The sequence below is a fragment of the Candida oxycetoniae genome (assembly GCF_023343755.2).
Source record: "Candida oxycetoniae strain CBS 10844 chromosome Unknown scaffold24, whole genome shotgun sequence".
NCBI lineage: Eukaryota > Fungi > Ascomycota > Pichiomycetes > Serinales > Debaryomycetaceae > Lodderomyces > Lodderomyces oxycetoniae.
Window position 1 is genome coordinate 99,878 of NW_026055446.1, and position 16,430 is coordinate 116,307.

General features: G+C 38.8%; 5 protein-coding genes across 5 annotated transcripts; 1 reads left to right on the forward strand and 4 right to left on the reverse strand. All coding sequences in view use genetic code 12, as the record gives it.

The window, feature by feature from the left end:
- Positions 1-786: 786 nt before the first annotated feature.
- On the forward strand, positions 787-1,998 carry KGF56_002864 (uncharacterized protein; the record flags this gene model as incomplete). The annotated part of the gene is made up of 1 exon (XM_049324138.1): positions 787-1,998. The coding sequence occupies one exon, from the start codon at positions 787-789 to the stop codon at positions 1,996-1,998; it is 1,212 nt and encodes a 403-aa protein (XP_049180089.1).
- Positions 1,999-2,253: 255 nt separating this feature from the next.
- Positions 2,254-3,393, reverse strand: KGF56_002865 (TFIIH complex serine/threonine-protein kinase subunit; the record flags this gene model as incomplete). The annotated part of the gene is made up of 1 exon (XM_049324139.1): positions 2,254-3,393. One exon carries the CDS (start codon positions 3,391-3,393, stop codon positions 2,254-2,256), a length of 1,140 nt encoding a protein of 379 aa, XP_049180090.1.
- A 732-nt stretch (positions 3,394-4,125) lies between these two features.
- Positions 4,126-7,263, reverse strand: KGF56_002866 (uncharacterized protein; the record flags this gene model as incomplete). Its single annotated transcript, XM_049324140.1, has 1 exon — positions 4,126-7,263. The coding sequence occupies one exon, from the start codon at positions 7,261-7,263 to the stop codon at positions 4,126-4,128; it is 3,138 nt and encodes a 1,045-aa protein (XP_049180091.1).
- Positions 7,264-8,829: 1,566 nt separating this feature from the next.
- Positions 8,830-11,979, reverse strand: VPS34 (phosphatidylinositol 3-kinase; the record flags this gene model as incomplete). Its single annotated transcript, XM_049324141.1, has 1 exon — positions 8,830-11,979. The coding sequence occupies one exon, from the start codon at positions 11,977-11,979 to the stop codon at positions 8,830-8,832; it is 3,150 nt and encodes a 1,049-aa protein (XP_049180092.1).
- Positions 11,980-12,248: 269 nt separating this feature from the next.
- On the reverse strand, positions 12,249-14,588 carry KGF56_002868 (uncharacterized protein; the record flags this gene model as incomplete). Its single annotated transcript, XM_049324142.1, has 1 exon — positions 12,249-14,588. The coding sequence occupies one exon, from the start codon at positions 14,586-14,588 to the stop codon at positions 12,249-12,251; it is 2,340 nt and encodes a 779-aa protein (XP_049180093.1).
- Between the last annotated feature and the right edge of the window lie 1,842 nt (positions 14,589-16,430).

Genomic DNA, 16,430 nt, shown 5'->3' on the forward strand with positions numbered 1-16,430 from the left:
AGCTTTAGAGCTTTGGAGCCTCAAAGACTTAGAGTAGATAGAAGCTCGACTCTGGTGATTCAATTTGAGCTTTGCTAGCTTATTCTTGGTTTTGAGTGGGCTCATCTACATCCAATGTCTAATGACATTATAAGGTGATTTCTCATTACTTGTGTAATGATCAACTTTGGCAATTGCCAGTTTGCAATAACCATCGTCTAACTGCACAAAGAATATAAACACTAAATTTCTTTTTTGGGATTAAATGCGGCTGAATAGACACTATTGAGGCGAGCACCAACACTACCAAACACATTGACTATTAAGCAGAGCGGCAACACTACCACACACATTGACTAGTTACGACACTATCGAGCACATTGACTATTAGGCATAGCGGCAACACTACCAAACACGTTGACTAGTTAAGACACTATCTCGCTTTGCTCAATAGTCTCTGTTGAAAATCAAAGTGAAAAATATATCACTTGGTACCAATTTAAAGCTAATAAAATGTACCAATTTGAAACTAATAAAGTGTACGGGTATGGGAAATGATATTGTCTCAGCAATTCAGAGTCAAAACTCAAGTTATAAACTCTTTGAATACAACATTCAGCTCCTTCCAATGCTGTTCCATTAAACAGCTTTAATAACCACCGATTTCATTTCTTTAAGGGGCTACCAAAAAAAGCCTCCTAATCACAAACCCCCCATCAAAAATTTTTCAAAACCCCATCTCCCCCCGCCCCCACCTCTTCGAATCATTTGCTAATGATGATAAATACCCTTTCTCCCCAATGAAAAATGAACTTGGCTCTTAAACAACGACTATTTCACACTAATTCCCGGTTAAGCTCGGATTTCTCCCACATAGTAATTGGAGGAGGAATAGTCGGAATAGCAACAGCAGCCGAATTACAAGAGCAAAAAGGTAACAAGGTCCTATTGGTTGAAAAACATTCGGCATTGGGACAAGAAACAACTTCAAGAAATAGCGAAGTTATACACGCAGGTTTATATTACCCTCCACAATCATTGAAAGCAAAACTTTGCATTGAGGGTAAGAACAAAATCTATGATGCTTGGTCCACATACGGGCTTGACTTGCAGAAATGCGGAAAGTGGGTCGTTGCCCAAAATGAACAAGAGCAGGAGTATTTGGTAAAATTGGAGAAAAACGCAAAATCATTGAATGTCCCCGTAAAATTCATTTCCACATCAATGGCAAGGAAAAAGTATCCACTAATAAAAGCAAGCTCAGCGATTTTGGAAAGTCCTACAACGGGGATTATCTCAGCTCATGAATACGTAATGTTTCATCAAGGTAGGTTCGAAAATAATGAGGGCACGTTGGGGTTGAATACCAAAGTCAAAAATATATGTTACAATAAAAGTTTTCTAAACTACTCGGTGACTATGGAGACCATGGGAGAAAAGGAGGAGAAGGAAGAAATTGAAATAACTGGTGATAACGTTGTGAATGCTGGTGGACTTTTTGCCGCAGAAATCGCCAATATGATACTACCAAAGGATCAACACTACAACTACTACTTTGCAAAAGGAAACTATTTCAGCTACACACCAGAAAAACCAATAGATTGTAAGATAACAGATAAATTGATATACCCATGTCCTAACCCCAATGCCTCATCATTAGGTACTCATTTGACTTTTGATCTTGGCGGACAATTGAGATTTGGACCAGACTTGGAATGGTTAAACACAACAAATCCAAATGATATTGATTACACTCCAAATCCCCAAAATCTAGAAGCAGCTTATAATGCCATCAAAACTTATCTCCCTGCAATTACTCAAAATGACTTAGCTCCTTCTTATTCCGGTGTCAGACCAAAAATCTTATCTCCTGAACAAAGCAAAAACCAGTTTGCTGATTTCATAATCCGGGAACAAAACGGATTCCCCGGATTTGTAAATCTTTTAGGAATAGAAAGTCCCGGATTAACTGCTGCATGGGCAATTGCAGAACACATTAAGCATATTTATCATCAATAAAATAAAATAAAAAAACTATCGAGCAAAGCGAGATAGTGGAGCACTGATTAGACAGACACTATCGAGCGACAGTGGAGCAGCACTGACTACGCAGCACTGATTACGCAGCACTCACCACACCGATACACCGACACTATCGAGCGAAGCAAAAAAGTGGAGTAACATTGACTAGGGGGAAAAGTGCCGGTAGCAGCTAGTGTTGCTCCACCATCTCGCTCTGCTCGGTAGTGAAATAAAAAACAGAAAAGGTACTCCCTAAATCCTTCTCTTCTTTGATGTATCTGTTCCATTACCGCTATTTGAACTTGTCAAATTATCATCGTCTTCATTTTCTCTCTTGTTATTTTTCTTCTTTGGTAAATTCTCCGGTTCTGTTGGTCTTGGACTTTCCGTGAAATATTCATGTAATAAAGCTTGAGTAGAATTACATCTCCTACTAGGATCCAATTGAGTCAACAAAATCAAGAAATCCAATGCTTTATCAGTAGCCGCACTAAATCTCGATCGCATTTCTTGTCTTGACGGTGGTGGATAAATATGCAAGGCGTTATATAAAGGTAAACTTGAAACATTGGGCCATATTTGTTCTGTGGGTGTACCATATGCTCTAAATGTCACATCTAACTGGTCAACGTCGTCTTTGCCTGCAAGATACGGTATTCTCAACATCAATTCAGCAAATATTATTCCAATTGACCAAATGTCTATTGCCTCCGTATAGTGTTTCGCTCCAAATAACAACTCAGGAGCTCTATACCATCTTGTCACTACATTCGAGCTCAAATCCTCGTTGGGGTTCCCTAGACTTCGAGCTAATCCAAAATCAGCAATTTTCAATTCTCCCAGGGGTGAGATTAATAAATTATTTGGCTTTAAATCTCGATGAAGTATATGGTTTCGATGACAATGATGAATACCTCGAAGTGTCATTAACATCCATGACTTAATATCAGCGCTTTTAAAAACAATGCTCTTATCCTTGATCAAGACTTCAAGATCAGCCGGTAGAAAGTCTAATACCAAATTTAAATTGTTCGATGATGAAAAAACATCAATTAATGTTATAATGTTGCGATGCTTCAACTCTTGCAAATACTTAACTTCTCTAATAGCTGACATATCCAACCCATCTTTGAAAAGACCCGTTTTGATCTCTTTTATAGCTATGGGACGCTTGGTCACTTGCTGTTTCCCCAAATACACTACAGCATACGTTCCTTCACCTACTTTTCGTTCCTTTGTGTATTTATCCTGAATGCTTTTATTCTGGTCCTCAAGCGAGGGAAACGAAACTAGTTCCGAGGAAGAAGAAGAAGAAGAACAAGACGTCACTTTGGCACTTGCTACAGTGGCTGCATTACTCAAACGTGAACCTCTTGGTTGCACTACAGCCATGGACATTTTTACTCACACTTACAACTTACCCCTTTGTCACTTGTCACTATTACCACTGCTCTCTTTTACCTTCTTTACTACTAGCCGCCCTCCTTCCCAAACCACCAAGGAGCTCATCGCTTGAAAAATTGAAAAATTGAAAAATTGGCGCTACCAAATGTACAAAGTCTCTATGATCTAGAAATCAACGCTCTATCAACCAGGGCGATCGACACTATCGAGCAGAGCGATCGACACTATCGAGCAGAGCGAGATAGTGGAGCAACACTGACTAGCTTGTATAGTGCTCTTTGACACTATCGAGCAGAGCGAGATAGTGGTGTACACTGACCAGCTTGTATAGTGCTCTTCGACACTATCGAGCAGAGCGAGATAGTGGAGCAACACTGACTAGCTTGTATAGTGCTCTTCGACACTATCGAGCAGAGCGAGATAGTGGTGTACACTGACCAGCTTGTATAGTGCTCTTCGACACTATCGAGCAGAGCGATCGACACTATCTCGCCCTGCTCGATAGTGGAGCAATACTGACTATCTTGTTGCTCTGCTCGATAGTGTCAGTGACAGTTAGTATGCTCCACTATCTCGCTCTGCTCGATAGTGTCGAATGTACAAAGTCTCTATGATTCTGTCTATCGATGGACTATTCATTTCTATATAAACATATTTCACCAGCATTGGTGGTTTCGTAGTGTGTATGGTATGTTAAAGTTGGTGTTGGTGTTGGTGTGTTCAATTGACACTAACGCTTTCCCATTGGGCAAACACGTACCAGCTATTCCCGCTATCTCCAATAACTAGACCTCTATATGCGCCAGCTTCTTGACATTTGATGTTACAGGAGTATACGCCATATGGTTTTGTTATACAAGATCCCACTCCCAATTCTTCTTTTGTGAGTTTAAAGTATTTGCCCAGAGGGGATTCAATCACAATTTTGAAATCTTGGACCATTTGCATGCTTCTTGCGTCGATGCCCTGGCTGGGATACTGCTCGATTTCAAAAGTATACGAGTTCTTAGTAATTAGTTTATTCGTTTGTGGTTTAACAATGTACAAGTCGTTATTTTGACTTTGTACTGTAGGATATCTCTGAACAAACTTGGTTTGCTTTGATTGTCCCTCATGCATCAATGGAATAACTATTGAAAGTTCATGAATGTTGTCAAAGTGTTTCTGGAGCCCCTTGGCGCCAGCAAAGATTTGCAAAACACCAATTGACTCGTTTTCTGGTAGAATAGCTTTGATTTTGGCCACGCGCTTATGGTTCACCCACTTCACTTGACAGAGACTTAAATCATTTGTGGTGACTTTAGAAGTTTTGACCAATGTGAACAACTCAACATCTTTAGGTAAAAGTAGTTCTAGTTCAAATACTTCTAAATCATTCAATCTTGTTAATGCATTATTAAAATTAGTAAATTGAATTCGATTGCCATAAAATCCAGAGTATGTCCTTGGTAAATAAAAGGCAATGCTAGGATCAATAGGTGGCATTACGTGCTGTAAGTCAATAATCGATGGTATATGTGTGGAAACAAGACTTAATGGCTGTGATAAAAAATAAAACTCATTGTATTTGCAATTTTGTAAATTGCAAACAGAGGGATTGATAAAGTTGTAGATATCGATTAACCTGAAATTGTTGTCGACCAAGATCGATAGCCAGCAATGGTTAATCACATACAGCTCGTTATGATAAAACTCGTTCGGTTTCTTCCAGAACCCCAATACTATCTCAGATGGAATCCTCAAGGCATCAAGCATTTTTTTGAAAATGTAATTGATTTGAAATATTGTTGCTTCCCCCTTTAGTTGCACTTCCATCAATTTGGGCTTGACTTGCAGTATTGATGATGATGATTCTTCAATAATACGAATTTTCGCTAGGTGCAACAATATGCACCTCACTTTATTCAAATCTGATTGTCGAAACTTTATTGAAAGATCTGAAATGAAATCATTTAAATCAAAAGTAATACTATACTTGGCAACAAATGCCTCAACTTTCTTATATGCTATTGAGTCAAGATCAATCTCATCCACCTCCTTAGCTCCTATTGTTTCATTAGCATTGATTTCAGAAATGTACTCCAACGGCTTAACAACTAAATTTCCTTCATTTCTAACAACTCGCTTGGTTCTGCCTTGTTTTTCTTGACTTGTCAAAGAATTCATTCTGTTAACATCCAATTTATAGGTGGCCATGTCAATTTCATCTTGTTGCTGAAACTTCCTTTCAATAGGATTTAGCTCTTCTTGGGTCGATCTCCTCAATATCTTCTTGAAGATACCGCCATTCTTCTTTTTATCCTCAAATACAGAATCCATAACATTTGATTTTAATTCAATTGTTGGTGATTCTGTTTCTTTCTCTGGTTCACCAATTGCCATATTTTTCAACCGTAACTGACTCTCCTTTAACTCCCTTTCGTATTTATGTTTCAAAAAAGAGCCCGCACTGGTTGCACTTAGTTCAGACAAGTTCATTACATCACTTTGTAATGATTTAATAGAGTTTTTTAATTCTTCATGCTGGATAAATAATCTTTGGTAATTTTCCTCATCGATAATGACATTTCGGTCACTAGACACTTTGAAATCGTCACTGTTAAAAGGGATTCTCGAGGGAGAGACGGGAACACTTTCAACTAATCCATGCTTTGGTGGAGCAGGAGGCGGAGGCGACTCGGTTCGAAGCCCTGATCTTTCCTGGCTTAAATAGTTAAACATGGTATTGGTGTTATTGCCATCACCATTTATCTCCTCATCGTCTTCATCACTTACAAACTTGGACAACTTCTTGCTCAAATCGTCACGTGAACGATCTCTTCTTTTCCAATCATCACTATGAGTTCCATACGAGTCGATTGAGAAGTTATCCTTCTGTTGTCTATTTGGTGATGAGCTGGTTTTTAAATTAACATTATTTTTCAACTTTTGTAGCTCCAATTCAAGTTGTGCTCTTTTTCTAGCAATTTCCTCATACTCTTTCAATATCTCTTGCTCCTTGGGAACGCGTCTTTGCTTTTGTTTCAGTGATATCGCTGGTGGTGCGAGGCTGAAGTGATTAGCCTTGTTATTCTCAAACATGTCACCTTTCTGATCTGGCGCAACCTTACGACGAAAATCATCTAAGGAACCCGTTTTTTGTTCATAGGATAAAACGTTTGAATAAGGAGAGGCTTGTTGAGAATAGCTATGCTTCATTCGTCCATTGTCATGATGATAGTGATGATGATGACTAGATTGCAATGGAAGATGCGAGAACTGCTTTGATGCTAGTGCATTTCCACTCTCTTGATAGTGCTCTTGCTGTTGTTGCTGCTGCTGCTGTTGTAGTTGTAGTTGCTGCTGCTGCTGCTGCTTCAATATCTGTATCTCCAACTCGCGTTGTTTTAATAATTCTTCTTGTTCAGGATATGTGGGTTTTATTTGCGTAGGATCAGTACCATTTGAAGCTCGTACTAGTTCAGAGTACCCATCAAGACCTTGCTGCTTTTGTTTTTCAAAGGGATACGACATGCTTGAGTTATTGTAAGAACCCAGCATATAGTTGAGCAAGGAGCCTTCACTATGTTGTTTCAGCGGTGCACCAATACCATTACTTCTATAATCTTGTTTAGCTGCTAACGATGATGCAAGATTTGAAGATGAGTTTGGTAGAGAATATTGCTCAATGATTTCAACGTAATCCTTGGGGAAAATGCCCTCTGCTCCGTTTCGTCTCAATTTTCCACTCCACCAACTTTCATCTACTATAGAAAAGACCTGGATCAATTCATTTTCCAAAAAACCTAAATCTCCTGGCTCTTCACCTGCCCAAGAAACCTTTGCCTTTACTTTGAAAGGTAAGGGTGGCAATGACATGAAATGTGGAAAAGCAGAATATGAACAAAGTAAGCTGATAAAAACGTCAAATGCAATACCGCTGGAAAAGTAATACCGTTGGAAAAGTGATACCGTTGGTCTTTTAGGGAAGGAAAGTAATATTGTTGGTTGCTGGATGTGAGTGAAGCGAGTGTCGGTGGCAGCTAGTTGGTATGTGCTCCACTATCTCGCTCTGCTCGATAGTGTAGCTCTGCTCAATAATGTATATCCCACCAATAATCTGGTCAAATTCTAAAACCACTGGTTGTCAGTGTGTGCTCCACTATCTCGCTCTGCTCGATAGTGGGTAGCTCTGCTCGATAGTCTGGTCAAATTCTAAAGCCACTGGTTGTCAGTGTGTGCTCCACTATCTCGCTCTGCTCGATAGTGTAAGTCTAAACTGGAAAGAAAACGAGCTAAAAAATGAAGGTATCTTATAGAAGGTTTTCTCAATGATGATGACAAAATGCAGTTTTTTCAACTTTTAAAGCAAGGCTAAAGCATCAAAATGCACAAAAAAAACTGTCTAATTAAGTAAAACCCCGTATGGTACTCGGTAGAGCTGTCGCTGTCGTCCTACGTCGTACTGTTGGGCAAGATTATACAATGAAAGAAGAAGAAACCCGTTCCATATAACCTTCATCACTTATTTATCCCTTTTTAGCCAAATTGTAAACACTTGTGGAATTTTTGTTGATTTTGTGTCATTTGTAGCAAAAGTCGGATTTTTCAGTTGGCAAGGTGGCTGGTTGGGGACACTATCGAGCGGAGCGAGATAGTGTTGTAACACTTTGTAGACACAAGTACACTATCGGAAAGCGTTACTATCGAAAGAATCGTTACTATCGAGCGAAGCGAGATAGTAAAGCAACACTAGCTGCCATCGACACTATAGCGCGATAGCGCGACAAGGCGGGACAACAAAGCGGGAGCGATAAAATGAACAAAATTAACGCCCCAGCTCGCGCGAAAAAAAAGAAGACACTATCGAGCAGAGCGAGATAGTGGAGAAACACTGACTAGCTGCCCACTATCGAGCAGAGCGAGATAGTGGAGAAACACTGACTAGCTGCCCACTATCGAGCAGAGCGAGATAGTGGAGAAACACTGACTAGCTACCCACTATCGAGCAGAGCGAGATAGTGGAGCAACACCGTCTTGCCGCACTCTCCCATCTACTTACACTATCTCGCTCTGCTCGATAGTGGGGCAGTACTGACTAGCGAATCTTGACAAGTATATCACGTGACGTTACTTGGTCCTAGGATCACGTGATCATATATCATCACAGAAAGCACCTCCGCTATTCAACTCAGTCCTTCTCTGCTCGACTAGTCTCAGAAGCGCAGACATCTCAGCTCAACTAGTTTCTACGCCTCCTCCGACACTATCTCGCTCTGCTCGATAGTGTCTCAACTAGTCTCAGAAGCAGTAATGTATTGTACCTAATATAAAAAGAAATTACGAGCTAACCCCCGCAGTTCATGTGTGGGTCTATATATATTATGTCACGTGATTCATTGACTTAGTAGCATCAATAAGAACAGGGCCACTTTTCAATGCCATTTATGCTCTCCAATATTGAGCCAAACTATGCAACCTGTCGATAACAACTGGCAAAAAAGCACTCACACTGTCATTGATTAGATTCTGAAAGTGCAATATAGCTTCCTCTTCTGTCATTTGTAAACAAAACTTCTCTTGAACTTTTTCAATAGCTCTTGATGGATCAGCTTGTATATCGGGAATATTGGCCTTCAACATCAATTGAAACAAGTTCAATATCAAGTTGCTGTTCTTTCTCAATGCTGTATAAGTAATAAAACAATAACTTTTAAAGATATTGTAGTTCTCATGATGTAAACCACCCATTCCATCAATGACTTGTATTGGTAATTTCATCAATGGTGGGAATGGTTTGGGGTCTCGTCCAAGAATGTATCCAAAATCAGCATGCCAAAATTTCCCATTAGGTGATAATAACAAGTTATCCAAGTGTCGATCCCCTACACCGAGAATATATGTAATAACACAATATCCTGCACAAGACTTGACATAGTTATCCATTAATATTGGAGATACTCCTAGATCTGAAGAAACAGCTTGTTTTGGCTGTTGTACTAAAATATCTCTTGTTGTTGTTGTTGTTGCACTGGAATGCAAAACACTTTTCGATACGGGCTCATTTGGTTGTTGGTCTCGACTATGTAGTTTCAAATAGTTAAGGATCCCGTTACTAGCAAAAGTGGAGGTAACTGGCGCAGCAACTTGAGTGTTGTCCCTATTATTCGTTTGAGCTTCTGATAAAGTAACTTGAGTGTAATTCGATAAAATATAATCAAGGGTCTCATTTGGAACAAACTGAATCAACCCAGCAACGGGACTTGTTGCTAAAATCTTATAAGGAGTCAACTTCAAATCTAAATTTTCATTCTTCAACAATTGATCCATTAGATTAATTATTTGAATAACTAATTGATCTTGTCTCAAATCGTCTCCGATTTTAAACATTAATGGGTATTTGCCGTATTTTGTTGTCTTTTTACCAAAAATTTGCGAAGTTTGTCCCTTTTTGCTCTCAATCGTTTTTAAAGTAATCTTTAGTGGCGCTAAAGACGACTTAAACACTGAGGATTCTTGAGGATAACACCCGCATATCATTATTGAAGGGTCTAGTGGGAGCGGGAACGGTTCGGGAAACTTCAATAACTCATTAGAAGATGTTGATAAATACTCTCTCAAAAAATCAACTTTTCGAATCGTTGCCTCATTCTTTTTAAATGATACTCGCAAAAGCTCAACCAAGCTGGTTAATTTCTTAATAAACCATATTTGCCGTTTGAGATGTTTATAATATGGCAACTTGTGTTCATTACAGTGAATCTTTAATAACCCAATGTACTTGTTTAAAGTCTTGGAGAATATATTAGGCGGTGCAGAACCATTGGTCGGTACACCACTGCTTAGTTTATCCTCATTTTCAACCTTGACATACCAGTAAAAAAAATTACCCAAATTTTCATTTTCCACGGCAGATTCAATTAAGAAATTAGCCAAGGGCAACTTGGCAAACTGCTCTTCACTCAACCCTTCATTTGAGTTCTCTCCGTAAAACTCTTCAAAAATTAAAGCTTCATGTTTCAATGCTTGTACAAGTTGTAAAAGATAAAGCAACAACTCTTCACTGCTAGCTAGTTTCAATCTTTCAACTGCTAATTTTCTTAAATATGAAACATTATTGAAAATCTTTTTGTATTTAGACTCTTCATCCTTCAGTGTGTAATCATTTCTTGAAGCATTTGTGTCTTCCGAATACGCAGCAGTTTTGGCCAAAATCTGAGGGTTGAAATAACTGTCCAAAAGCTCCAAAGCATCTCCTATTTGCAATTTGTCCACATTCCAATACAACGGTAAAATCTCCTTAAATGTGTGGTTCAACTCATAATCGTTTTCCCAATTTATTGATTTTAAAAATTTCGGTAAAAAGGATTTGGAAGTAGCCGATTTTGAGCTGGAGTCATTTGAGTTATTCTTACTAAAGTAATATCTAAACCGCCATAACAAATTCTTTTCGTTATCTGAAAGTTCGGCATTGGAAGGCTTTATCAAGATTTTCAATAACTCATCTCTCAATTGTGGCGTAGGTTTCAAATCTTTATCAATGATTGAATTATTATTTATGTTTCTTTCCAATTTGTGAAACTTTAGCTCAATTGGGTCTAGCACATTGTTACTCATATTGTTGATGTTGTTGATGTTATTGATGTTGCTGATGTTGTTGATGTTATTGCTGTTATTGTTGTTCAAGTTTGCTGTATACTTAGCAGTAATGTCAAAATCGGGATCATGGATCTTCATTATTTTTGGATTCAGTGAAGGTGAAGAAGAAGCTGGAATGTCTATTGCGTTCAACACTTTACTCGGTGGTGGCATTGCTGCTTTGCTTGAAACATTTGAATACTCCACAGCAGGGACGTTATAAGTTATGTCAGAGTAAACAAAGGGGAACTTGAAGTTTGGCAACTCAACGTATAAGTAGTAGTCATAGTCTCGATTAACTTGTTGTTCTGCTTGTACTTTGGGCAAGGACAATTTATCTAGCCAGTGTATTCTGGGAAACTCGCCATTTTCGTACTTGATTAAATTTTGCTCCAATTGAGTCAATCCTACCAAACTACCGTAGTTCAACTTTTCAGCCACTGTGTTATCTGCAACTTTCCCACGGAATATAGGTAATTTCTGCGACCCTGCTCTCAAGGTTGCAGATTCCATATTGAACAAAGTCAAGTACCCGACACCAAAAACCATTGGTTTTGTATCAACAATCTCGAGCAAGGTAAACTTCAAATAGGAGTCAACGCTGACCTGACTATAATTAATAGCCAATTCAAGATACTGGTTCCATATTCGTCGCTTGTTGTAAAACGATTTGTATGAAGTTTGTATAGGAATACTAATCCGATTATTATTCTTACCGTCGAAAACCTCAACCTTGACAAACAAGTCGGAGTATCGATACACATTGGATAGTCGCTTGAATACTGATGGATCCTCAAACTTCTCCGATAGCGATGTCAAAGAAAGATGTTCTTTGGTGCATTCTAAATAACATATCTTGACTATAATCGCCTGCGATAAATCTTTGATAAGACCAAATGTCGTCAAGACCCTGGTTCTATGTATGCCAGAGTCGTTCTGAAACGCGGTACCGGTCATGGTTATCGTTCAATTACAATGACAGGGACAGCTAAGCACGTCTTAAGCTTCCATACCCTTCCTACGCCCTTGTATATCCTTATCCTTATCTTTTCCTATTTGGTTATTAGTGAATTTTTCACTTGAGTTTTTTTTTCCTACTGTAACTTCTTTATTCAAGAGAATGGGGTTTATAGAGTGTAGTATACAATTGTCTAAAGAGAAGATGGGAAGATTCGGGCAAGGTAGAAGCATTTAGTGGTGGCGATGGTGATGGTGATGACAGTTTGTTAGTTTCTATTACCACCGAACCACATATAGTCATCTTTACTCCTTGTAGACTCCAGTCCTTTATAATGTGATGCAGATTTGTAAGAATCATCCTCGAGATCACTATCGTCTGTTTCGAAATTGTAAAACATAGGTTCTCCCTTCTTTGTTTCAGGTTTCAGGGTCCTTGAATAGTTTGGAAAAGTCTCGAGTGTTTGCTTGTTTTTCTCATCCGCCAATGTCTTGCGCTTATAAGCATCTTGTTTTGACGTACCGCCGCGCAGTCGGTGACCTTTTTGTTGATCACTATACGAACGGTTCCTAAACTTTAGTGAAAAGTTTTGCTCCTCGCTACTGACATCAGTAGAACTATCACTTCCTTTATCATCATCATCGTCGTCGTCTTCTTCTCCACGGCGATCCTCCTCCTCATCATCATCATCGTTATCTGCTTCATTCCCATCCACGGCACTCCTCTCCTGTTCCTCGTTTGAAGCTGATGCTGCTGCCGCTGAACCAGATGAGTATGGTAACTTGCTTAGCATAGTCAGGAAATTCTGCTGAGACCTTTTCTGATATGATACTAGTAAAGGATTGTTAACCGTTTTTTTGTTCAACGACCTGGCTCTATTTAAGGTATCCAACGGTGATGCTCTGGGCGCTGCCGAAGCAGCTGAGGTGAATGACGGCTCGGATTTTTCGTCAATTATGTCTAATTCGTCACAGCTCTGGTCACTAGGAAGATCAATTGACATTTCAGAATCATTCGATTTCACTCTGTTTATTACTTGTGGAAAATAAGAATCCTTTGTGAAAGGCGCAATGACAACAGGAGCATTAGGGTTCGAGCTTGACCTGTGCCTGTTTTGCAAGAAAGAAACATATTTCGGCAAATCCGTCATCGAGTTTTCTGCCGATGCCGATGATGACGATGGTGGTGGTGTTTGTTTATACCCCTGATTGAGATTTACTTGGGAGTTTACTCGAGAATTTATTTTGTGAATCGGTATATCCGATGTGTTTGAGTATTTCAACTTGATAGGCTGAAGCGATTCATTGCTCATGATTTTCGACAAATCAATTACTGAATTGTAATTACTTGGTGCCGAGTTGGGTGACACATCAGGACTTATTTGTTTCAAAGGCGGGTTCGTTATGGAAAAGTTTCTTCTAAAGGACTCATCATTAATGATTTTTTCCTTGAAATCTGCCTTGATTTTGAAATGCTTTTGTCCAGGTATCCAGTTTTTGGCAGCAGGGCAAAGATAATTATGCATTGTTGGCGGCTTCCCATTAATACTATGTGACGCAGATGTTGATTCAATTTTGAATGAAGCTCTGGGCTTATATTCTTGGGGAATGCGCCGCTGCACCAGCAGCAGTAACAGCAGATTTTGCTGCTGTTGCTGCTGCTGCCGCTGCTGTTGCTGCTCCTGCTCTTTTGGCTTTTCAAGTAAATCATTCTTTTTTATAAAGTTTGTCTTGTAATATACTATATCTGATTCCAAGTTTAAAGTCATATCGCCCAGATCACTTTCTTGCGATAATCCTAAAGCGTCCTTTTCCATACGCCATGTATAATTTGCTGGATTAAACTCATCATCATCATCATCATCATCATTATCATCAGCAATACTAAGTTCTTCCTTCTTCACCCTCTTGGCGAAATTTATCTTTGCTTCAGGAATCTCCTGAAATATTGGGTGGCTTGTGAAAAACGACATAAAGTTATTGATCATGTACCCGTGCGAGATGACGATTATAATGTCCTTATTTTTAATGTACAATGGTTTGTCATAAGTGGCCAACAATTTCTGGAAATACTCTTTACATCGCAGTTGGTACTCCTTAAAGGATAAGTTTGGACCATTATACTGGCCCAAGGTAACAGTAGGACGGAAATTCGAGCAAGCGTTCTTATTCTTTAGCGTCTTCAAATTGGGAGTGTACATATTATAGGCATCGTTTGAATCAACAAATGGAGGTTTATTTTCCATATTCGGGTGGACCCATTCACTTAGGGCGAAATCACCCAATAACTGGAATCTCACTTTATAATTGCCAAACTTTTCAGCAAACTTGGACTTCAACTCTGTTATGACAATATCTGCACTTTGGCAACACCGGAGATAGGGACTAAAGTGTATATACACGTTTTTTCGTAATGATGATTCCTGGTCTTGAAATGCCTCTGTGGTTGCACATATATCGTCCACCACCAGTTTCAACTGCGGTATTGCCGAAGTGGCCAAGGAAGGGTCATACAGCTTGTAGTCATCCAATAAAGGGGTCGCCTGTGGATCCTTCTTCAAAGCGTGGTCTATTCGTTCGCCGTGGCGTAGAAAATATAGCTCAGTCATAAAATGAAATAGAAAATGGAAAGCTTCAACCAACCAACCAAAATGTTTCTTTTAAAAAAAAAAGGGTGAATGAAAGTTGCAAGATATGACTTTTAGATTTATTATGAAACGAAAATGGTGTTCATTATCTAAATGAGTGTATATGTTTATGCAGCTTGATCAAATGATGAAGAAGGGTTGACAATCAAAGACAAAGGATGAGAGGTTTCCTGTTGGGGCGAAAAAAAATCAAAATAATAAACCTCTCTTTTGGGGATAACCTCTGAATTCGGGAATATTTTAATAGTGTATAACACCTCTCGCTTTAAACGTACCTGTTGATTTCGGGATTAGCAGATCCTGTCAATAAGGGTGTACCTAATAATGAAGCAGAACCAAGTTGTAATTGGGATAGGGGGGGGGAAGGAGTGCTCAAAATTGAAGCTATGATTTGGATAGAGGGGTGCTCAAAATTGAAGCTATTATTGGGATAGAGGGGTGCTCAGGAAGAAGCTGTGATTGGGATAGGGGTGCTCAAGAAGAAGCTGTAATTGGGATAGGAGTGCTTAAGAAGAAGCTGTAATTGGAATAGGAGTGCTTAAGAGAAGTTGTGATTGGAATAAGAGTGCTAAAGAATCATTAAAATAAGAGTGCTAAAGAATCAAGTTGTAAATAAAATAAGAGTACAGTAATCTTGTCTGAGTCAAATACGAAATTGAAGCAAATGAAAAGTTATGTAACGATTCAAACTAGCCACTATCGACACTATCGAGCAGAGCGAGATAGTGGAGCACACTAGCTGCCACCGACACTATCGACACTATCGAGCAGTCAACAGAGAAAGAGAGCAGTCAACAGAGAGCAGTCAACAGAGAGCAGTCAACAGAGAGAGAGCACTCGATAGAGAATCTTGTCTAGTGTAGTAATTTTATCTTGTCTATTGTAGTGATTCTTGTCTATTGTAGTGGTTCTTGTCTATTGTAGTGATTCTTGTCTATTGTAGTGATTCTTATCTAGTGTAGTGATCTTATCGATACTATCTTGTCTAGTGATATCTTGTATAACAATACAATGCTTGTACTATATATTTTAATCCTACTAAACATATTATATAAATAACATACTATATAAATGTCGTATCTTATTCCAGTGTCTTATTTCCAGAGTCGCATACTTTTCTATAGAAGCAAAGTCGTTGAGTTTTTGTTGTCAAGAATTTTGCTCGGTTAAGAATCTTCCATATAAGAAACTAACACTATCTTATCTATACACAGTTTCAAGAAAACATAACAAAGCAAACGCCTTAAGCCAAAGCTATTAAAGCTATTAAACAAACTCGCCTTTCTGGGATAAACCTCTCTCCTTTAAACCTCTCTCCTTCTAGGATAAACCTCTCTACTTTAAACCTTTCTCCTTCTAGGATAAACCTTTTTCCTTTCTTTCTTTCAATCTATCTTCTCGCTATTGTTTTATCTTCACTATGATGTCATTAAATGAAAAAAAATTATTATTCACGCCTTGATTGGTGTCAAAATCAAGATCCACAAAATGGTTATGACTATAGAATAGCCGTATTTGGGTAGTAATATTGTCTCTGCAGATGTAAAACTACTCTGCAGATGTAAACTAACTCTGCAAGGGTAAACTAACGCTGCAAAGGTAAACTAACTCTCCAAAGGTAAACTAACTCTATGCAAGAAAAAAGAATAGACAGTAGAGTAGCAGAGTAGCAGAGTAAAGAGTAGCAGAGTACACTAGTAGTTGCACTCTCACCAATATCATAGTATGACAATACAATCTAACCCATGGGTTTGATTGCATCGTTAAAAAAACAAGCTAGTGGTTACTTAATGTATAGAGCAA